This window comes from Indicator indicator, chromosome 3 (assembly GCF_027791375.1).
Source record: "Indicator indicator isolate 239-I01 chromosome 3, UM_Iind_1.1, whole genome shotgun sequence".
Taxonomy (NCBI): domain Eukaryota; kingdom Metazoa; phylum Chordata; class Aves; order Piciformes; family Indicatoridae; genus Indicator; species Indicator indicator.
The window spans coordinates 34,015,231-34,038,717 of NC_072012.1; the positions used below are offsets into that span (position 1 = coordinate 34,015,231).

General features: G+C 38.4%; 1 protein-coding gene across 1 annotated transcript in view; it reads right to left on the bottom strand.

The window, feature by feature from the left end:
• MET (MET proto-oncogene, receptor tyrosine kinase) overlaps nucleotides 1-23,487 on the bottom strand; it is a 54,497-nt gene that overhangs the window by 19,803 nt on the left and 11,207 nt on the right. Inside the window, exons 2-6 of the mRNA XM_054399535.1 lie at nucleotides 19,626-19,817; nucleotides 8,235-8,369; nucleotides 6,708-6,881; nucleotides 1,303-1,463; nucleotides 68-170 (exon numbers count right to left, since the gene is read on the bottom strand). Coding sequence (XP_054255510.1) covers nucleotides 68-170; nucleotides 1,303-1,463; nucleotides 6,708-6,881; nucleotides 8,235-8,369; nucleotides 19,626-19,817 — 765 coding nt within the window. The remainder of the gene's footprint in view (nucleotides 1-67; nucleotides 171-1,302; nucleotides 1,464-6,707; nucleotides 6,882-8,234; nucleotides 8,370-19,625; nucleotides 19,818-23,487) is intronic.

Genomic DNA, 23,487 nt, shown 5'->3' on the forward strand with positions numbered 1-23,487 from the left:
TGGGGAGTCTTCTTCCAGTTAATATTAAAGCTAATTTTGACAACAAAGTTTTAATCATAGTGCTTACCACATATGAAAATGTATTGAATAGTGTTTTGCCATGTCCAACAGAAACACTACTGGATATATTAAAACCTGGGTTTTTTGCAGCAGGAACTGTGCATTCCAGCCTTTGGAAAACAAGAAAAAATATGAGATTACATTATTTTTCTGGCATGATTTTTTTGTATTAAAAGAGTACCACTTCAAACTCGTAATAATGGAGCATCCATACCACTCAAATCATCGATTTATGTGCGTCATGGACAGTTCAACAATAACAGCTGAAAGAACTGTGGTCATCTTTAATACTAAATACAAACACTGTAGTGTTTATACTTCACCAGAGAAGATAATTTTAGTATATAAAACACATTTCAGGAAAAGAGCAAGCATGCTAGAGAAAACAAATACCTTCTATTCAACAGCTGAGTTGGTTTTTGGAATTTTCCTTCAATGCCAAATTCTGGCACACAATTGGGTTGGAAAAATGCATCATTTGCACAAATTTGTTGCATAAATCTAATTATTATCAAAAATCAAACTTAAACATTTGTGGCAGCATGTGTCAGTGTATTATGTCACATTTACATGAGCTGATATATGAAACAGTCTTATTAAGTAATTTTGCTTGCATTAAGACTGTTCAGAATAGCAGTTAGGAGAGTGCTCTTTACTTCTCTAAGGTGATTTTTTTAATGATATGTATATGAAGGGAGAACCTGTGCCATGATTTGCACACTACTTTGGTAGTAGATAGTCATATGCTTTGAACCGAGACAGGATTTCTTTAAACTTCTTTAAACTTCTTACTTCTGCAACATAACAACTCAAACAACCTCTATCTTAAACTTAAGCCATTACCCCACTGTCTCAAATATTTATTTCTGAAGAGAAGTGCAGCTGAGGGCTGTAAGCCTCTCAGTGACGAAATACCTGCACCTGGTCACATTTCTTGCCAGCAGGTTCACAGATGAAAAAGACGGAAGTGACATAACTGAGCTCTGCAGGATCCCAACCTGCCCCCTTTCAAACCTTTCAATAGTTTCATTCTTCACAGCTCCCACAGTATTAACTAGATTTATGTGATCTCTATTTCAAGCCCTCTTTCTTGGGGAGCTTAGCAAACCAGGAGACTGTTTCCTGTCTGAAATTTCAAAATGAGAGATGACATTTATAGACTGAATGTTTTTGTCATCAAAAAAATCTGTATCACGTAAAGACCATCCGTATAAAAGGAAATTCCTGGTTTAGGTTTCTTACTTGTTTTTGCTGCTAGACTTTGCTTCCAGAGCACAAATTTGTCCTCCAATATGGACTACTGTATTTTTAAATTCAAATCTATTACTTTTGCTGAATCCAAAGTCCCATCCGCACAGTGTGAGTTTTGTCCCGCCTTCTAAGGGAGCACTGTTAGGGAGAATCTGTTAAAAAAATATTGTGTTAGTTACATCAGGTTTTCTCAAACTTCAAATGCAGTTAAAGAATGTGCAAAGGAATAATTTTAGAAAAGCATTTCTTCTGGTAGACTATGTCTTACCATTCATCTTAATTGTTCTTCACCTTTCATTTGTCACATTATGAGCTTTCTCTGACAGTGCAATAAATAACAAAACCTGTACTAGGAAGCTTTGAAGGATGGTGTTTAGGGGCACTGAACAAGCTGTGCATTGTAATAGTCTTTTAAATCCTACTGTTCTTGTCTTTCACATCTTATTTCTGGCATGTTAAACATACAATGTACTTATTTTGTTAGAAGCTGAATGCTGAACACAAAAGAGCTCCAAAATGACCATTTTTTGGTCAGCTTGATGAAAGTCAGGTTCACAGTGAAGTAGCTTCAAAGACACCATAATCCAGTATCATGTTGGCTGTGATAAAGTTAACATAACTTTTGCTATTCTTTCCTTAAATCTTTTACATTTGGTCACCTCTAATTCCGAGTTAAAAATAAACTACCCCTCAGAAACACAGAGACAATCTACAAAGGAAACGCTTTTTTTTTCTGTATATTGTAAATTGTCCTGTAAAATATAACAATGGTGGGAAAAAATGTAGGAACACTGTAGGATCTTAAAAAACTCCGTAAAAGTACTGGTTGGAAGTACCAGTTAAAAAAAAAAAAAAGAGAAATAAAATACATTGGTTGAGGGCTTGTAATTTTGCAAACATATCAGAACCACTGGACAAACCACAGAGAGTGAAAGACTGAATTTCTACTTGTGGTCAGAGGGCCTATATATCTTGGACTTAATGCTTTAGTGATAGTAATTTTGGCTCTAAAATGCAATACAGCTGTGCCTTTCAAAGGACCTGACTTAATTTTCAAGCTGAAAGGAAAGTGTTTGAGAGATACTTGGCTATTATTCCATCTGGAAATCCAGTAAGACAGCACATTTCTTTTCAATTCTCTTGTAGTTATACTTCAAGACTCTCACAAATGAACTATTGTAAATGGAACAGCAGCTGAAGAATCCTTCAAAAGAATTATGCCATATATTCTATATGGCAAAATTTACTGCCCTCATTAGAAACCAGACAAAGAGTCTGATAAAATGCACCGAAGCCAGTAGGAATCTTTCCTGTTTTCATGAGCTTTGAATCAGCTCTCAGTGAGCAAAGAGGGAAAGTGTGAAGGAATAGTACTTTTGCAAAAATCCCATAAAAAAAGGAGTGATGATTGCACAGCCCCCTGACACGCAACACTGCAGCCAAGAGTGTGGAGCAGGACTGTACCCCGTGGAGTCTGTGCAATTCCCAAGTTTAACTTTCCCTTCTTTCTTTGTTGTTTTGGGTTGCTTTTTTTGCATTTTGTTTTTTTCTTCTTCAAATCTGGATTGACTTCAGATCCGAGTGTTCCACTCTACTTAGTATCTCAGCACACTGTCTATTTTTGGAGTAACAGAACCCTAATAGAAACTGAAATTGCTCTGTGGGTGTACAGGATGTCTCAGTTTTTTGCACAATAATGCATTGACGTGCGGCATTTGAAGAGTTTGAAATGTAATCCCTAAGTTAGCAAAGTAAGGGTGTCAAAATCAGGCTTCACAAAGCCATCCAGAGTAAAATCTGAAGGCACTTAACTGGTTTTCAGACATCTTATCTGCCAAAAGTGACTTGTGATAGCAACCTTAATTGAAGGAGAGTTAAGTGTTTACTGCATTCTGCCAGCAAATTTAGGAGGCAAGACCTCTGAGTGGATAGCAAAAAATAAACAAAATCTTAAACTTTTGTATTTAAGTCCTGCAGAAATAGCTCCAGAGTGACTTTATTTGTGTCTTTATCTTTGCTCCATTTGTTCTGATACCATAAAAACCTCTGAAACTCAAATGTGGTTTCCCAGACTTGTTCTCGTGAGAGTCAGTGGGAACGAACAGTGAGCCTCCTGGACTTTGAACCGAAGTATATGTAGGTAACTCCTGTGTGCTTACATTGCACAAGTAGTAACAGAAAGTAAGCAAAACCCAAACCAGTTCTAAATGCTATGATATTCTGGATTCAAGAGTCCTCTATAGCAAGGAAACTCCACTGAAAACATGGAGCATGTTCTCCGGCAAGGCCTTCCGTTTTGCTTGTCCCTGCAGCTCCACGGACTTTGAGTTAAGGGAGAAAAAGCTTAATTTTCTTCTTTTCATAAAAATGTTAAGGACTGTGTTTTCCTTTTGTTTACGTTGACAGTCATTATGTTAATATCCACATACACTATAAATTGTTGGAAGAAAATATCCAGCACAGTCCCCAACTTAAACAGGCAGGTTTTAAATCACAACAAAGAAACCAATTTGTTGGTTGGAGACCAATTTGTTTCTTCTTTCATGCCATTCACCTTCCATCACAACATGAACACCAGAAGCAGATGCTTGCAGTTGGTTCCAGCACCAAGTGGTCTGTGAGGACACTCCCTCAAGTTCCCTAATTTTCCTCTAGCACTGCTTGTCCAGGCTGACAAAACATGCCTTGATGTTGGCAGACATGGTGGATGGGAGCAGGGTACAGTACAGTGCTGAGGTGCAGGATGGGAGCAGGGCTGTGCCCTGGTGCCAGCCCTGCCTGTAGCATGGCAAATGCCTAGGCAGAGTTGGAACTCTGCACTCCCTGAAGGGCTGGGGTGGGGGACTGCTCCCCACCACCCACAGCTCCAAGGAAAAGTGCTTAAAACTGGGCAGAGAGAGACAAAGGATCTGCAGGGCTCACCAGGAAAATGCTAGATCTCTCCTCTGCCATCTATCCTGAGATTAAAATCTTGTGGTTTTATTCTGGTTTGGTTTTTTGTTGTTGTTGGGTTTTTTTTCTCCATTGTACACCACTCCATGTAATAACCTGGGAAAACTTTGTTGAAGATTACTGTCCATTGGACCAGACACTCAGAGAAGCTCTGTGTTCTCTCTCAGGTTAAAGTGATCGAATGACAAATCTCAAGCAATCTGTCCTTCTGAAAGCTGCAAAATATTAGAGGGGGAAGGTGTTCAGACTGAATTTCAGAAACTATGCAAAGCAGGTCATCCTCTGTTTGTTAAGAACAAACCAAGCTTGTTTCTCATATTTTATGCATATGGGTTTAAAGACAGATCAGAAGATGATGAATAATCTGTTTTATATTTTTTTCAGTAATAATGTGAAATGTCATGGTCCAGTAGAGCATGAAATCTATCTTAACAGCTAGCAATCCAAAGAGCTTTAAGCTGCATTTTTTTTCTTACAAGCCTTCTAGAAGCAACTTCTACAAACGTTGGCATGATGTAATTTGAGATTTCACTTTAAGTTCTATCAGTGCCACAGATCCATATTCATTACAAGGGTAGACTGGGCTTGTGCTGAGTAGGCAGAGCTGAATCACATGGGGAAGGAGAGCACCTGGCCAGCCCCATTCCTGCAGCCACATTCAAGGTGTGCTCCCCTGAATGAGTCACCTAGTGACTTCGTAGAGACTGTAGAGGTGGCCTTGGGGATGCATCTCTTGGTCTAAGCATCTCTGCATGGGCTCAGGCACTTGCTTCTTAAAACTGCTGAAATTTAAGAGGGCTATATGACCTCAGCACCTCTGAAAATAAGAAACTAATCAGTTGAGAGCCTTAAAAGTCTTTTCAGAGCCACTGCTGTAAAGTTTTGCCAAGAGCAAAACATCAAGGGATGGTACTTGTGCTTGAGCCCTAGGAAAGACAAAACGATGTAGAGGATAAGTGAGCAGCTTGGGCCTGCAGAGGTGTATGAAAACACATCAAGACTAATTCTCAGTGTCTTCCTTTGAATCGAGGGTTCATGGTCTCATACAAACTAAGGAAAAAAAGGATTACTTGATTATCTAGTATTGCATTTTTGGAATAAATGTGTTCTTATACAAAAGCCAAGTAAACTCTTCACATTAGCATTTTTTTAACATTGCTTCTGACCAACGGTAAATGGCAATAGAAGGCAAGGCAAACACACACATCCCCTTTCCATCCATTTTGGTTTGATTCCTATAATGCTTGATGGAACTTTCCCTATGTTAGTTCCAAATTCTGTACCTGAAAGGTGAACATGGAAAAGAAAGAACACTTTGTGAATGTGTTTCTAAATTATTAGCAGTTTTACCTGTCTGCTCTTTAAAAAGTTATTGCACATGAAATCATCATTTGAAATACATTCTTTATTTTAAAACCCCCTTTTTTCTTCCTTTCCCTCTGAGAGTTTGGTATGTCAAATTTTGATCTCCATTTATAAGCTGTAGGTCCATAAAGGAAAATGTATTTTTAACTGCATGGTGTAGTTTAAATGCACTAAAGAAAGATAAATGGGTCTAAATAGTACCAGAAAGTTTTATGCTTGCCCTTCTTTCAGTTTTCTAGTCCTTTAACTGCCCTGTAAAACCTCTGCCTTCACAGCTATGTCACACTTCACATGGGATGATTCAGTTACACGTACAGCCAGCCAGTATGAACCCTGCATTAACCATAGCTAAATTAAACCAGGAACAAGCCAGTGTGGCTCTGCTCATCTGTAAGGTTTTGTTCCTGCACACCCTTGATGGGCTTTGGCTGGCTGGCAGCAGCCTCCAGCTGTCCCCTCTCCCAGGGAGGAGTGCAGCTACAGGCTCGTTCTCGGTGGAAAGTGGACCCATAAGAACAAGGAGCCAGGGAAAGAGATAATGAAAAAAACATCTCACTCAGGGTGGTGTTTTGGTTCACAGCTCTGTCAGAGTACACGTAAGGAAGAGAGAGACTTTCCCCCACAGGTAACCACCACTCTTTCCTCCATCACTGGATCTAGCATGGGACAGATAAAGAACAGGGGGCAGAAACCTCCTGCATTAGGTCAGGCTGTGTCTTCTCCCTTTGAGAGTGGTCTAAGAGGAAGGGTGCTCCTTTGTGTGACTGGCTTTTCCTGTCAGACCCCTACCAGGCTGGCTCAAACTCATGATGTTTCCCCATCATGAGGGCTTTGCAGGGTCAAGGCTCATCTGTGGCAAGCCAGGATGATCATTCAGAGCTGTCCACTGTGAGTGCCTGAGCCTGCAGCATTCAGGGACAGTACATGCATCCAGCCAGAGGCTTTATGGACACTGAGGCCAAGGGGAAGTTGAGGAGAGCAGACAATTTATCATACTTGCATAAAAATAAACAGAAAATATCCGCAGAGTGCAGACCACGTTCTTCCCTCACATAAATAAGAGAAATCCACTGTTTTACCTCATAAACCCTAGGCAAGCAGGTCTCCTGGGTCCATGTGCCACTGGGGCACTCAGAAGACCTGAGGCATTGCTGACTGCACCAGCCACACTGCATGAAGGGAGGTGCCAACAGGCACTGGCTGCAGGACCTGAAGTGATGGCAGCCTGGCCCCTTCAGTGGGATCCTTGTTATCTGTTGAAGGAAAGACATGGTGCACAGACCCTTTTAATACACACACAAAGTGGCAAGGAGAGTCACTATTTATGCAATGAACTGTGGTGTTACTCAGATTTCAGATGCACAAGTCGCAGTTCGACTTCTCCTTCGCTCAGTAATTATAGGATCTTATAAGTAATTTAACTGACATGATTTTAAATTCGCTTGGGAGAAATCCTAAAGGCATCTTAATGTTATATAGTTACTACCAGCATCTGGTGTTTACAGCAAGGTAGCATTTTTTTCTGATGCAGCATGCTCCTCCCAGTTCTGCACTAGTTCTTGGAAAAAAATGTATCTTAGTGTGTCCTAGTTAATACAGTTGTAAAAATTTTAACTTTTGCAAAGCTGTATTAATATCTGTGACACGCAGCATGTCACTGCCCAAGTACTTGCTTTTTAATACCTACAATAAAAAACCCCTATACTATACCTAAAATATGAATTAAAATTTGTATTAAATACCAGGATAGTTATGATAGTAGTAACTCTAAATATATAATAATCCTTTTTAGTCAAAATATTAATTAGTATTTAATTATGTTACTGTATAATTACTTCTTTATACTTTAGTACCTTCCTTAAGGTATTTCCTTATTCTGGACATCTTCTTGAAGATTATTGTTATACCCTTTGTCCATTTCCAGTAAATGATTAATAACCATCTTTAAAAATGGCTGATGTATTTCTGTAAATTCTTATAGAACTCGAAGGGTCAACTTACTGCTTACGATTAGGGTTTAGGATTATCTGTAATATTATCTGCTGATGCCTTAAACCTATTCTATAATGCATATCTGCTCATGACAGTAGCATATTTATGACAACTCTTAATCTTTTATTAACCCTGTGTAGACTACATGCTAAAAAAACTTTCAAACCTTACTATGAACACTGACTCTCAATTTTAAACACACCCATGTAACTCTTGCACACACGCCCCTCCTTAAAGAGTTATGACACAAATGAACAAAAGCCAGGAAACTGTGAGCACCATTCTTTTCTTAAGCCATTGTGTGGTCTTTCTTTGCAAGCATTTGAAATAAGGACAGGGCTTCAGCCTTAAAATTTGCATTTCCTGGCTTTTGTTGTTTTATATCACAGCTCTTACATTATTTCAACATTTCTCAATATTTGCCTGTTTTGTTTAGTAGGGGAAAAAAAAAGATCTTGGAGGAAATTTGCCCCTCCAGTATTCCCAAGGGAATGGCAAGGCTGAGAGGATACAGAGCATAAAGCAACAGCATGAATAGTTGCTCTCACTGAAAGTTGCTGCTCTGAAGGCAGGTTTCCACAGTGAACAAAACGATTAGATTATGAACTACTCACCTTTTTCCCAGTCACTACCAGGGTATAGCCATCATCTGCTAACGAATTCTTGACAACAACTTGGGGAGAGACAGGGTGGGAGTCTAGCTGAAAGCTGACATGTGGAACTGTGGGTTCTGAACGGGAAACCACTATCTAAAAAAGAAATAAATTGGGAAAATCAGCAGGCAATGTGTGACACAAATGCATGCTGCTGAGCAGTCTTACATTCCTATCACTTCTCTGCCTGCATTAATTACTTTGCATTACATTGCATAATATTTTGCATAATGTTCCATCATGATTTGATTAAAGTGCTATAAAATCTACTTTGTTTAACACAGTAAAATCATGGCTGTTGGAGGATCCTCAAAGTACATCGTATTTATTAAAGTATGAAGAAGGCATTGCATGTTTTCTAGTCCTTTAATTCCAGGTATTTATAAATCAACAGTAAAAAAGAAGATGGGTCATTTTGTCAGCCCTGTACACTTAGAAGAATCTTAAAACTCCCCACGCCTTCAAAAGTCAAAGATATTTCCATTTATTTTCAATTTGGTCCTTCAATTTGAAAAAGTAAACTTTACCCTCCATCAACATGTGGGTCTGATGTACGTGAGCCCAGTGCAAAGCTATGGCAGGTGCAGGTTGTCGTTGTGAGCAGTACTACAGAGGCCTTAAGCCCACAGGGCTCGATTCTCAGAGCTAGCAAGGTAGCTATTGCTGTAAGCAAGTTTTTTGCAAGATGTGTCTGGGCACCTGGAGGTCTGACTCCTCCAGATTTGTGTGGGAGCCCAGTGCCCGGGATAGAGCATTTAGAGAAACTCTAAAATGACAGGGAGAGCTCAGGGAGAGCTGAAGGATTCTTTGGGAAGACGCTCCAAAACAGAAGCCTAATTTAGTTGTCCTGAATCCCCTTTGCAGGCACCCTCTCTCTCTCTTGATTTTAGGAGATCTTAGAGAGATTAGTCACACCAGCATGAAATTCCCCCACTAGTCATCTCTCTGCATCTTGAGTTACCTCAATACTTTTGAGAATTTGGGCCCATTCCTGCAAGCACACGCTTAACTTCACTACTGTAACTTCCCTGACTTTAATGGGATGAGTCACGGCTGTTAAGCAGAGGCATAAAGCATCTGAAGATTGGGGTGGATATTCGATAGCGAGATTTTATAGGCTTGGGCCTGCAATCCAGAAGGATGTGCGCCCAAATGTGATAGCATCAGGCAACAAAGGCAGAGGATTGTTTACATGAGGGAGGATCATGTTCGTGTTTCAAAAGCTCCATCACGTGTAGTTTACTTAAGGAATTTAGATAATGAACATTTTCTGAGAGGTTGAGATTCAATGGGGTTCATTATTTAAAAAGACTGAAGCCATTCTGGAAATAACTTGTATGTCGAATGTTTAATTTTTCACTATAATGAAGCTTTTCTTCTGACTCCGAAGGCAGCATCAGAACAGCTAGGACATTGACTTACACGATTTCACTGGCTTTTCACACTGCCAAAGGCTTTCAACAAGATGGCTGACTCCAAAAACTAGAGAGATGATGTAATTACAGATGATGTTTTGTTGTAATTCAAGACTTAAATAAAATAGATGAGAAGTTTATTCATGGTGGTAAGTGCTTCACATCCTAAAAGTATTTGCAGTTTGGGGTTACATGAGGCTTTTTTTCTTTAAAAATGAAACTGGCTTTATTAGTCTTTGCTAAGGGCTTGTTTCACAGTATAGAAAGCACAGCTTTTACAAATCAATAGGGTCTGGTAATTTTTGGTGACATAGAAGTATGGTTTCTGACTCAGTGTATTAGGGCATGAGCTCTGTTTTAATATTTAGGACAATGAAAAATAGAATGGACTGCAAAGCTGCATGAAAAAGCTTGATTAATGTTGGCATTATGGGGAGAGGTAGCACCACAGCTGCAAATACCTTTTTAGTTGATCATTAGCCATGTCTCATCTAGAATACCCACTGCTATAAAATGCTAAGAATTCTTCTCTATCATTAATCCAGGCTTCCTCTTATTGCCAGGCATTCTTTCTGATTGAGCCACAGTCTTAACCCTTTAAACACATCTGCATTGCAACCTCAGAGAAATACATAAAAATCTGGATACCATCTCTGCAATTTTGGAAAAATTATTCAGCACTTTAAGCACTGATCAACCTTTGTTTTATTGAGGCTGGTATTCAAATCACTTGCTCAAATCCAAGAGAAGAGACTTTGACCTCGTGACATAAAGGCCACTCAAATACGTGAATATGGAATAAAAGTTTGGATTTTGCTTAGAACTTATCTACCAGCCTACACTGCTGCTGTAACAGGTATTAGATGAAAAAATGCTCTTTTTGGTCTATAAAACTGTTTTTGTATACGTCAGCCGAGTCCTTGAAATTCTATCTCAGTCTTATCCAACATAATCCTAAAGAAAAAGGCAATCTGAAGACAGTTTCTCCAGAAGGAAGAAGAGACTACATAGGCCTCCAGTGTTGTTTTCAGAAACCTCTCATTTTTATTGCTTGGGAGTGGGCTGGTATGCATACAGTGTGGCTTTAATCTACCGTGGACACATCACCATACAGGGGCTCCTTCTATCATGGGAATGGTTCAGTGCTATAAAAGGATTTACTTTCACAAAGGCTATAAAGTGCTAGTTTGTTTGGGGGCAAGTTTGGGTTTTTTTTGGTGGGGGGGAGTGTTTCTGTTAGGGTTTTTTTACATGTTAATAATTAATTTAATAACCAAGCATTTCTTCAGAGAATAGAACAAATGAAAGTATATCTATGTGTCTGCACTCAAGCAGTTAGGAAGGAGGGAAGGTCTTGCACAGATAAATAATTGTCTTAAAAGAGAACAAACTGATGTCAGCAGTAAATGGTCAGTTCTTTCAACAGCAAGAAGTTACCAGAGGTGTTCTTCAAGGTGTCTGTTTTGGGATCCATACTGTCCAACATACCCATAAATGAGCTGGAACAGTGGTTGTGAAGTCCAGTGACATAGTTTTCTGATGATCTCAAGGTATTCAAGGTGATAAGGACAGACTATGAAGGATGGCAGAAGGACTTCGTAAGACAGCATGTCAAAGCAACAAAATGGCAGGTGAAATACAACAAAGATGAAGAATTTAAAGTGGTATATGATAGATAGTTCCATGAATACATCATTTCACTCCTCAGTGGCAGTCAAAAAAAAAAAAAAACCAACAAAAAAAACCCACAAATGAAAACTTAGAAATTATTAGAAAACAAATCAAAAAACATCCTAACGTCAAAAATACATGGCTTGCCCAAACCTTGAATTCTCTGTAAAGTTCTGGTTTCCTCAAGACAAAAGCAGTATGCTAAAATGGATAAAGGTTCAGGAAAGGGTAACAAAGATGATCAAAAGCTTGTAATGAACAGTGACTGAGTAGGGTAGGTGGGGAAATGCTATGAAAAAGGCATACAGAATCAAAGTGGCTAAAGACTGACCATTTACTCACTTCTAATAAAAGTAATAAACAGCATTAAAAGACAAAAGTGAGTCAAGTTCAAAGCAAACAAAAGAGTAAAACTTTTTAGTAATATGTGATCATCTATGGGACTGTGGGGTCCTATGAGATGTGAATGCAAAAGGAATATACATTCAAAGGGAAAGTCCACATGTACATGGAAAGAGCTAAACAGACAAAACCCAGAAAATCCCCAGAATAGGAAACAGTGGAAGCGTGAAGTGGAAGGTATTACATGTGTTTCCTGGGTCCTTAAGCATGCACTTGTCACCACTGCAGAGCACTGAGACAGAGCACTGAACTAGATGGATGCTACATTTAAAACCATGTAGGTCTTCTGATGTTCTTACAAAAAACCTTTCTGAGAATCGCGTTCATTATCAGTAACTAAAACCCCAGACATCCTCTCAAAGGAAACACAATATTATGTCCTTCTATTTAAGAGAAAACCAAACAAGCATGTGGTCTTTCAGAATAGCTCCAAGTGTGTCCATGAAGATAACAGCTGACAATTAATTAATGAATACATGAATCATCACATCTTTTATACTGGAAATCAGTAATCACTTAGGTCCATGAACATTAAAATAATTCATTTAAATATTCTTTCACTGTCATCAGCTAGTTTTCATGTTAAGTAAAAGACTTGACTCCAGGTTTACTTATGCATAATATGGAAAATTAAGCCTGCCATAACTTGAGTTGAAAACCAGCATGCAACAGCTTCTTTTGAAAATCATTCTGACACTCAGTTCTGCTAGTCAGCAGGATTGAATTACAAATGTTACTGTCTACATGTGGAAATATCTTCTGCAAAAAAATAAGAGGCCTTCTAAAATCAATCCCATCTAAGTATCATATTGTTATTTTTTCCCTAGATATCTGGCAGGTGTAGGCCATTACCCAGCAGAGATAGGCTCAGGGTTAACTTTATTGTGTAACGCCTCAAATGCCCTGGGATATGCAGAACAGCCCTGCAAAGGGCACATATGTCCTCTCTAAATGCTGTATATCATTCTAATCCATGGAGAGTATAATGGATCTCTTCTGAAGAGTGTAAGCTTTTCTACTCAAACTGAGTATTAAAACATATGTGTTCTCGAAACAGTTATTTGGCACCAGGTGTTGATTTGAATTTGACTATAAGGATTTTGCTTTATGCAATATTTGATTTTTATTCAAAAAACCAATGATTTTTATTTGGGAGCGTTGAGATACGTTATCACAGAAAGAACTGCTATTATAAAACTGTTAAAAGTTGAGCTGTAGATATAAAAATGTCACTTATCAAGAGACTGCCACAGTTTTCTGTTGGTTTGAAAATGATAAAGTGTGAGGGATTGCAAATATTCACATTCCTACAAATTAATGTGTGTATAATTTGCATTTAACCATAAATGGGTCAAACTGCCCGTACTGAGAAGCCAGGTGAATTGCTGGACCACAGAAGCAGGGAAGCAATGGGCATTGAAGACCACTTCTGCAATGACTCCATGGGCATCCTATCATTCTTTCCTCCTTTTGGCCCTTTAAGTTTTAAGGTCCATGCTCATGTATTTCTTAATTTCCTCACACTTGCTCACAACATGGCTTGCAACTTGCACTGGTGGGTTTTATTATGACTGCCTTTGTGTAGTGGGACAGGCACTAGATCACAAGAAGTTTGATTGGTTTAAAGGAGATGGCTTCTAGTGTACTACGGTGTAAACTGGATTGGAACGAGCATGCTGAAAGATGCAAGCTCTGTACTTTTTTGCTCGTCAACTAATTTTGCTGATAGACACCATGGTTTTAAGCCTTGATTACCAGAGTGGTAAGGTCTTGCCATTCTGCTGTTTGCATGAGGAGAGCAATTCTGAAGGCTCGGCTGTCTTCTTGCTGAATTCCAGGACAAATTTTTCTAAGCCTTGACTTCAGTTGCAAATAAAAAGCAGATGTGGTTATTTTTGTCTATACCGGTTTCTATAGCATGCATTATGTTGCCTGGTATGTAATCTATGAAAGCAGCTCTGACACATTTAATTTCTCTCTTTTCAGGGAAATGAGATGTGTTTAACGTTTGGTGGTGGTGTTTGTTTTTAATCATAGGTATTCCTGGGAAATGAGCGTGACTGTCAAGTGTTCTGTCTACTTAGATGTGAAAACCAACAGGTTTATGCTCAGCATGTGAAAATTTCCCAAACCATTGATCTGTGGAAGTCCCACCCCTATTCCTCACCAGACAGAATTAGGGGCACCAAACGAAACCATAAGGCAGCAGGTTAATGAAACTGCACAGGAAGTTCTTCATCATTTAAAGCAGAATGAAATTATGGAAGTCATTGCCACAGCATATCATGGGGGATAAAACAAAAAAATAATTAAAAAAAAAACTCACAACACCAATAAGCAAAATTAATGAAAAAGAAACCCATCAAGGACTATCAAATGCCTCACAACTGTCCTTTATCCATCTTAGCTCCTGCCAGTGATAAGAAACTCTGTTTCTTGAATATTTATTCTAATCCCATATATCCTTTTTAGCCAAAACTCTACTAAAATTTTAGCTAATTCCATTAAAATTTTAGTTAAAATTCTGTTAAAAATACTGTGATATTGGATAGAAGTACTGGGACATAATGGGTTCCTAAAATAAGGTTCATTGTTTTTCTCCACTGTTTCATGTCTAACAAGCAGCAAGGCCCTGAGGAGGATGAGTGGCATATTCCATTGAGGACTATCTCTGCCATCATGCTTTGGCTCTTGTGCTCTAAGCCATTGTCAGTCCAGAATCTGTTCAGACATGACAGTGTGTGACCATGTTTTGCTTACACTTGGCTTCTTAGCTAGAGCTGGATCGTGTCCAGCTGGATTGGACAGGACTGCAGCCAGCATGCAGTTGACTGTATCTCAGGGTATATATATATGTATATATATATATATATATATATATATATATACACCCATGGGAGACCCTTTCCTTACCTCTAGAAGCAACAGTCCTGCACTGTGAACATGAGAAGGTACATGGGGGAGCTACTCACCCTACAGTGTGCTGTGCTGCCCCACTGTGCACTGAGTTTCACTGGTGTGGTCAGACTGGTAAGACTGCCCTGTTGCCAAACTTCCACCTAAAGAGAGTGGCTGCCCATAGCAAAATGCACAGTGAAAATGTCTCTATCCCTTTCTTCCTCAAGGAAGTCACCAACAAGCAGTGTAGTTGCTTGGGCTTTACCTTGATGAGGCCAGCTTTAAGTGAAAGGAGCACACAGAATATTCTGCTTCCAAACTCAGCCTTTTATGCCAAAACCCACCCTCTGCATATGCCAGGTGCATTGGTCTTGTCTTCATTATCAAGGCTGGATCAAATGTGAGCTTTTCAGAATAAATCCCGTAAAATTTCCCCATATCCCACTTTCTCCAGAACTATCAGAAAGATTTCCCCTTCCTGAAGAGCTTTGCTCTTCACTTGAAAGTCACTCATTGAAACAATATCAAGCTCCAGGCAGTTAAAAAAAAAAATCACCTTGGCAGTGAACAAAAATAATTTTTTTTTTCTGAATATATCATAGTCTTGTGGGTATTTCTGGCAAACTATAATTTCACCAAAATACTAGCTGGTAATGAAAGTGTCTTTTCCAGTTTGAAGTTGTATTTTCAGTGTAGCTTCTTTGGCTTCAGCAGGGTAAGGCTGCTTTATACCAGCTGAAAATCTGATTCCTCAACTACAGCAGTGTGACTGGGTGCTATTTTCTAATCAAATAACCACTGTGAAATACCTGATTCACTTTGCACCCAACAGCTGTACTTTCAGCCTGTGTTCCCAGTCACACTCTGAAAATGAACACAATAAGAAAGGCTGAAACAGCTGCAACTTCTCCACAGAAAAAAAAATAGCGGGGAAAAAAGCTTGTTGTCAGGCTCCAGTTTATAAAGGAAGTAAAACCATTTTTCTTTTCCGTCTCATGCATGTCAGCTGTCTTAGAAAAATTATTACTGCTCTGTTTTGTAACAGAAACTCCACAATATTCAGTAAACTACAAACTACAATCTATTCATGGCCAAACACAGATTTAACATTTCTGATGCAGCCAAAACATGCTCAGTATGTCAATGGGCTGCAATTACTTTCCAGGGGAGCTTTGGAATTCACCTCCTGGCCCTAATTATCCTCCTTAAAAGGACTCATGAATCTTCTCTATTTGGGCCATCCAAACTGATTTTATTTTTGTTTTATATTTTGGCTGAAATAGAACAAACATTTAGTGAAGAAGGCTGTATTTCCTTTCCAGTATCAGCGTTTCCCAGAGCTGTTTAAGTGAATCAAACTAAAAGTACAAGCAGAAAACAACAGGTGACTATTTGTTGGTTGGATAAAACATACCTGCTTTTTTCATTCTGAATATTATGGAATCCTAGGATGACTTTTTAAAGTAAGCAAGATACAGGCTATTTTCTGAATTGGGTCATTAGCCAGAAGCTTCAGATGAGTCAGTAAAATAGGTACTATTCATTGTTAAAATACATCAAACCCCCAGAATCAGGTAGCTATCATCTACAGAAGAAAAACAACTGTGTTCTCAGAAACTGCATGTTAAACCTGTTGACTTTTGCAGCAATGCTGCTCTACAGTTGTGGGGTAAACAGAGACAAATGGATGGAGAGGGAAATACAATGGTGCACTAGAAAGGCAGAAAGTGATTAACAAAAGAAATGCAGAAGGAGATGAAAATATGGCAAGAAGAAGGATTGAAGGAAAAGAAGGAGAATCAAGTGGTTGGCTACTGATCACGTATAAGCAAGTCTAATGGGAGAATATGAGAAACATTTTCAATAAATGTCTCTCAGGTTGAGTATCAATAGCCTGCAGCTGCATCTGCTGTCTTCCACAGCATAGGCTTGGAGCTTCAATTCAATTTAGGTGACGTTCACCATGTTTTCACCATCTTTCCCCAACTTTCCCTCCCCCGCTCCCCTTTCCCCTGGTTTTCCTAACAATTAAGGAATTAATACACCAAAATTGTGAATTAAACACAAATTAAAATATTTGGGTGCTTCAGAGTGCAGTTATCAGAGACAGAGGTATTGTACTGATATTTCTTTGAATCTCATGGATTTCTGCTAATGCTGAAATTTATGTCACAAAACTAAATTGTCTAAATATGGTAAGGTTTGGTATTTCAAAGAAGATACATGATGAACTGGATTCACTGGAAGGGCTGAGATGATTTTCTAATTTTAGAAACCTATATGTGACTATTTTTTTCTTTTGTTTTACATCGCTGGCATGTAAATATGTTCACAAGCTATTAATACAACATCATCAGTTTTAAAACAGGTTCCCTAATAGGTAGAATTTTGCACCTAATTTTCTCTGAAAGCACAGCTATATCTGAAGGGACACAGTCACCTCTGAATAGTGACAGGTTATGCAGAAAAATTCAATGTTTGCACGTACAAAGAGCTAAAAATATGAGTGCAAATGACTGTGCAGAAGTGAGGTGTGTATTACATGAAAACCAGGATTCTTTGCAATATGTTCCAGTAGATTTTTTGAATGAAACAAGAAAAAAAATCACTACAGTTATTTGCTAAAAATGTGGGGAAGTATCAGGGGATCTATTTTTGATAAATTAAGTCATTAGATTATCCTAACTTGTTTTTAACCCATTTTACTTCAGTAATGGTCATTTAATAGCTCAATTTTGAATGATCTCCATCTCATTGCAGTTAATAGCTATATTTCCATAGAAACACTGCAAAGCTGCTTTACTTGGGCATTTGCTAATGAATGTTTGAAAGCACTTCCAAGATAACTACTACTGAAAAAAAAAGAGAAAATATTTTTAATGTAAGTGCAAAACAAATAAGAACCTTTTTATTTGGAAGTAGCATCATTAAATGTAGCAAATATGCTTATTCTCCTGCTAGTTGCACAAAACCCTCAAAGAAAGAGCTCCTTCTTACTACAATATAAGCCCAATGCTGACTTCCCCCTGTAGTTCCAGCCCATGTAACTCAATGAGAGTATTTCTGCTAATGGCAATGTGCAGTTTACACAATTGCCTTTCTTTTTTGATCTGTAGCTGAATCTGGAATGGGAAATGTATTCTGGAAATATTTTAATTGTTCTTTGAGTTGGGTAGACATCTGAATGAAATGTGTAGTGCAGCACTTGAATGAATAATTTAAAGAATGTTACAAATAAAAATAATGCTGCCTTGCACTTTCCACCAAACCTCCCTAAAAGCTTTGTGACAGCCCAGAAGTAATGCTGCAAGTAAGACATTAGTTGTTATTAACTGATTAGGAAATGGCTTCAACAAGGTTAAATAAATTGCTCATGTTTGTTGTGTGAACCAGTGACTACATTTACGGACAGAGAGGAAGTTAGTTCTGGGTTCAGTGTGCAGCTCTTAGCATTTGGCTTTCCTGCAGTGAAGACAAACTGATGCTTAAAGTTACCAAGGCATCATGGGAAGTTCAGGTAAAATTGCCAAGGTTGTTCTTGAACATTCTATTACATTCCCTTTATTTAGAGAAAAAGACTGTGGTAAATCACTTTGACCTTCATCCCTCTAGGAGCATTATGGATTTTGTGTTATGGGGCAGGTTCTGTGTTCAGTCTGTGCAGAAGACAGAAGCAGAGCTATAGGATTTCCTTTGTCCGGAAAGGGTCCATATACTGGGGACAATATGAAACCCTACTTACTGCATGTGGTACAGACAGAGAATGAGGGGGAAAGAGACAGAGAGAGAGAGAGAGAAGAAAGGGATGGCTTGTTTTTAAGAAAGGTTATATGTGCCCAAGTATTATCTAATGGAAGATTATGGGAAATGGGAGAACTGGAAGGGCACAGCAGCTGATGGTCTTATCATCAGTGATGGCTGGGGGACAACACTACTAGCTTTGATGACTCTCCAAGAGCAAGAATTGCCAAAGACCGGCAATTCTTCAGGAAGCCCACTATAAGATAAATAATACTGGCAGAGGAAAAGGGCACAGGTCCTTGAGTGCAAAAGGGATCCAGGCAGAGATACACATCCAGGTCAGACTTTGTGGTCATTGCAGGATGATAATGATTGATATAAGATGAGTAAATACAGGGAGCCCTTGGTGCTTTCGAAGCAAAAATTATTGTCTTCTGATGTTTGATTTTGACTGCAAATTTTTTAGAAGAGTGTTGGCTCTGTGGGTTAGATTTATTTCATTAGTCCTCTATAAAGAAGTCATGTAATATAATCTGTGTATAGATTAATTTGTTACTCAGTAGATGTAGACACACTTCTCAGGCATCCACTTGTTATGGAAAACCTGTTTTAGGACAGGAAGAATTTCTGTCCAAAAGAACAGTGAGATGGGAATGAGCAACAGCCCAAAAAATCTAAGATGCACTCAGGGAAACCTGAAAGAATGTTGTGGAGGAGAGAATCTCAATTCTGCAGATGTGACTCATAGGCTATGGGTACATTAGCAAGAAATTTGGTGCCAGAGGAGTGGATCAGTGTACAGAAACAACCAATGCTGAGGCTTCTGCTTCTACATCATGTCTTGGCATCCTCTAGTCCAAATGACCATATGAAGTGTGCATTCGAACCTTTCTGGGTTTGGAGCATATTTGATCTGTATCCAAGACAGACCTTCCAGTTTAGTTTCCTTTGAAACTACTTTGTGAATAGAGCCAGTTGGACTAAGTGGAGACCATGGCAGCATTTGCTTCAAAACTGTTGCTCCAAACCACAAAGTCCATGTAAGCACTTAAAATGCTGAAAACTCTGTTAGGCACTTTTTTTATATTCCTGCAGCTCTATTTTATGCACCAATTCCAATTTTTTAATGCCCTGTTAAACGGGGGGAATACTGCTCCTTACTTTTCACCATCCTGATAAAATCTAGTATAGTTTTTTATTGTCAAGGTGTCGTAGTAATATTTACCTGCATGAAGTGGCCCTCCGAAGTTCCCAGATTAGCAACAGTAAGATTCCCTTTGGTGAAGACAGATATCGAAGTTAACAGGACACTGTTGAACTGGCCCATGAACAAGTCAACCCTCTGCAAAGGAGTCGTAACTTCCAAGCGGTATTCATCATCTTGCACTCTGCAGTATGAAGCATTTCTTGAAAAAGCCTGTTTGAAAATGAAGTACAGATGAGCACTGTCTTTATGAGTAGGAATAGATCTTTGTCAGAGTGAAGTCATTTAGCACAAATGCATTTGACCAAAAGTATTTTAAAATGTTTCAAACTTAATTGCTTCATCAGTTATGGTGTTCCATGAGGAAGGGAATGACTTCTTAATGTTATGGAAATATTTCTTCTAAATTTTCTTTATCCTGTCTGTTGGGAATAAGACAGTGAGTCTTTACTTAACCAGATGGTATGTATATAATCACATATATCAAGGTATCCCTTCTCTTAGTGATTTCCATAATGCTGCTTCTTTAAGGGTCTCAGAATTCTCTGACTATAGAGTCTGCCCAGTGACACCCCTGCTTCTAAAACTGTGATTCCTAGAAAATAATTATCTTTAAATGTTTCATTTTTAACCTTTTTTTATGAAAACAACAATTTTCTATCTTTTTCTCCTTTTGTTCTCTTTTCACCATCTTTATTCAGTGTTAAGACAGAAAAGAGGAGAAAAAGAGAAAGAGAAAAAGGAGATAAACTAGGAAAAGCATGTTTCTGATTGTATATTCAAATGAGACTGTGGGGCAGTCAGCCTTTTATAATTTGTCTACTGTATTGATCATCTATGGCTCATGCACTATTTTGTCCAATTTCTGTGTGTCTTGAGTGTACTATAATAGTTGCTGCATTTGCAGAATTTTCTCTTTCCGTTTGGGAATAGAGATTACATGTTTTTAATTTTCATTGGAAAAATTCTTGAACAATACTCTTTAAGTTATCTCTTGAGAAGAATATAGCCTGCTGTCCTGACAATTCAATAGTAATCTATTAACTGATAATTCCATTACTATTGATGATTACATCATCTGCTTTGGTGAGATCATACAGATAACAACCAGGAACCCCCTAAAGGACCTCAAACCCATTTAAATTTGGGAGTCATTTAGCATGTTCCCACTGTGACCTACTGTATGAATAAACATATAGGGAGATTATCAAGGATCTTATAGTGGGTTCCTCTTTGGAAATCAATAGAGAGCTTAATTTTTCCTAATTTTGTAATTGATTTGTTGTTCTTACAAACATGTTCTAAAAAAATCTTATAAAGAGCTTGACTTAAACCTTTTAAAGATAGTCAGAGTCTTTCCACTGTATCATATCCTTCAAGAACATGCAGGAATAAAATTTTATTTTCTTGTTTTCTAGTCAAAGTACTTGGTTTAGTTTCTTGTTTTTCTATCAAAGTACTATGAGAAAATAAGCAGTGAACCAAGAATTTCTTGCTGGTTGAACTCTGGTGAATTCTGGGAAAAAAAGCTAGGCACTGAAAATGCTGTCAACAAAATGTTCAACCCAGTAGGTGGATCCTTTGCTACTGAATTGTAGTGTTTCTGAAATGTGCACAGCAACACCACTGATGAGTGAGTTTTCTATGACCCCTAGGAGCTGCAGTCACCACTGATGCCAGATTTTCTCCAGGTGCAGCTGCAGTCAGCACTGATGCCAGATTTTCTCCAGGTGCTGTGTCAACTTACTGTATTATTTAGGTAAAAATCTGCACAAGTTCCAACAAGAGCAACTGAATTCACCAGGCAGAGCCTTAACGATACAGAAAGAGGACTTCTAGATTAGATCTGATACAGCAGTGACTTAACAGTTTGGACATCCCTGTGCTGAAGGGTTTGCTGTACTAGTTTTGGTATTAATTGTTAACGTATGCTGTGTTTTGCTTGGCAAGAACTGAACTAATACTTTGCATGAGAAATACTGAATACACTTTAAATATTTTTTTTAACCCTGTATTTGACTGTGTTAAATCATCAGCTATCAAACATGGCTTTCCTGTGTTTTGGCCATCAAACAAGCTAAAAGCTTTATTCTTTTGCACTCATATCCTATCCAGTCTAAAAGTATTTCTGAAAACATTTGTGCAAAGATTACTCATACAATGAGTATGAAAAGTTCAAGTGCAGAAAGATGTACAGTTTTCATGTTTTTTGAAATAAGGCAGATTTCTGAATTCACCTTCACCCAACCTGCAATCTTTGTTCTTTGCTATAACTCCTTGACTTTGGGGGGAGATGTTTTTGTGCTAACCTTAAAAAAGTACTTCCTCCTATGTAGCCATCTCAACACAATTTGAACATCCTGACATGCCTTATGAAACCATGTTCAAGCTCTTTTCAACAAGTGGCTAGATTTTCTTGCTTGCCCCGACACCTTTCCTGGCTTCCTCAAAGTCAGCTCAGCCACAAAGTCAGCTCAGCCTTCCTCAGAGATGTTTGTAACTTTGGGTATCTGCCCAAGAACCTGCAGATTGTTCCACATATGGCTATTTTAACAAAACCTGGTGCTTCATGGATTAACTATAATGTAAGGTTAGCTGTTGAAGAAATAGGAAGGCTTTGATCTTTGAGTAGAAATGCAGAGATTAAAAGGCTACTTAGAAAACTAGAGGAAGATTGATAACACGGAAAACTTCGGCAAAGAAGCTGCTTTAAATTAACTCTTTGAAGAGTGAATTTCCCCTTCCTTCCCTCTCTCAGTATACAAGTAAGTATCCATTTGGCTGTCAATGTGGAAAAATAACTGATGTCAGATGATGCACTCTGGATATCGTGCCAAGTTCCAGTGACAAATCACACAACTATTGAAATGACGATTAGAGCCGGGGTGAGTGCTTGGGTTGGGCTGTATCACCTCTCTTGAAGGGCAAGAAGTGCCAATCCTGTGATTCACAGCGAGGGCTCCTGTGAAGCTGGTGTAGGTGTGCCACTGGAATGTAATGAGGTGTGGGCAAGCCCTGCATTTCAGCTATGTCCAGAAGGGTGAGAGATAACCAACGCTATCTTATTTGTTCATAGGAGAAGTTGTGGCTTTTCAGAATTTACCCTGCATTGGTCCACTAGAAAGTCTCAGAGTTATCAGGAGCTGTTGCTCTTTGGCAGCTAACTGATGATTTATATAGTATATTCAGTGAGCATAAGAATATTTTGGACAGAATTGCACATTTGAAGCCAAAAGTGAAAAACATAGAGGAAATCTTAAAGCCACTAATGAAAATCTCACAAAAATACCCAATTAGGTCAGTGTCAGAAAAAAACACAGAGTCTAGTCTCTAGCCTGAACTCTAGACTCAGGCAAAAAAGATAATCAAATCTTAACCAATCACTTAACTTGTGATTTTTTCTGTTATTTGCAGTTACTGCAGTTTTGGAGAAACATTCCTCCAAGCTCAGCATTCCAGAGCTTAGTTAAGTGCATTGCTCTATATGTCTTCTTACTTAAGTGCAGTGCTCAATTAGAAAGTGATATTGTGTGTAATGTCATGATATTATGTTTAATGTCTTGAATAAACTAGAAATTAATGACTTAATCACACAGAACATCTCATAATGTCTCGTGAACAATTTGGAGGGCATTATTAAAATTAAAATTTAATTTGACAAATTGGAGAAAAGGTCTGAAAGTAACTAGGTAAAATTTCCTAGTGTTGTTTGTAAAATATCACGATTATGAAGAACTCAAACGAAAGCATAAATAAGCAGGAGTTATTTCCTGATGCTTTGTTTATGTAATTTTTAACTTGTTGACTGTCAGGAATCAAACTCCTAAATAACAACTTTTGTTTTCTTTGACCATTTCTATGGCATAACAAGAAACAAGGGGAA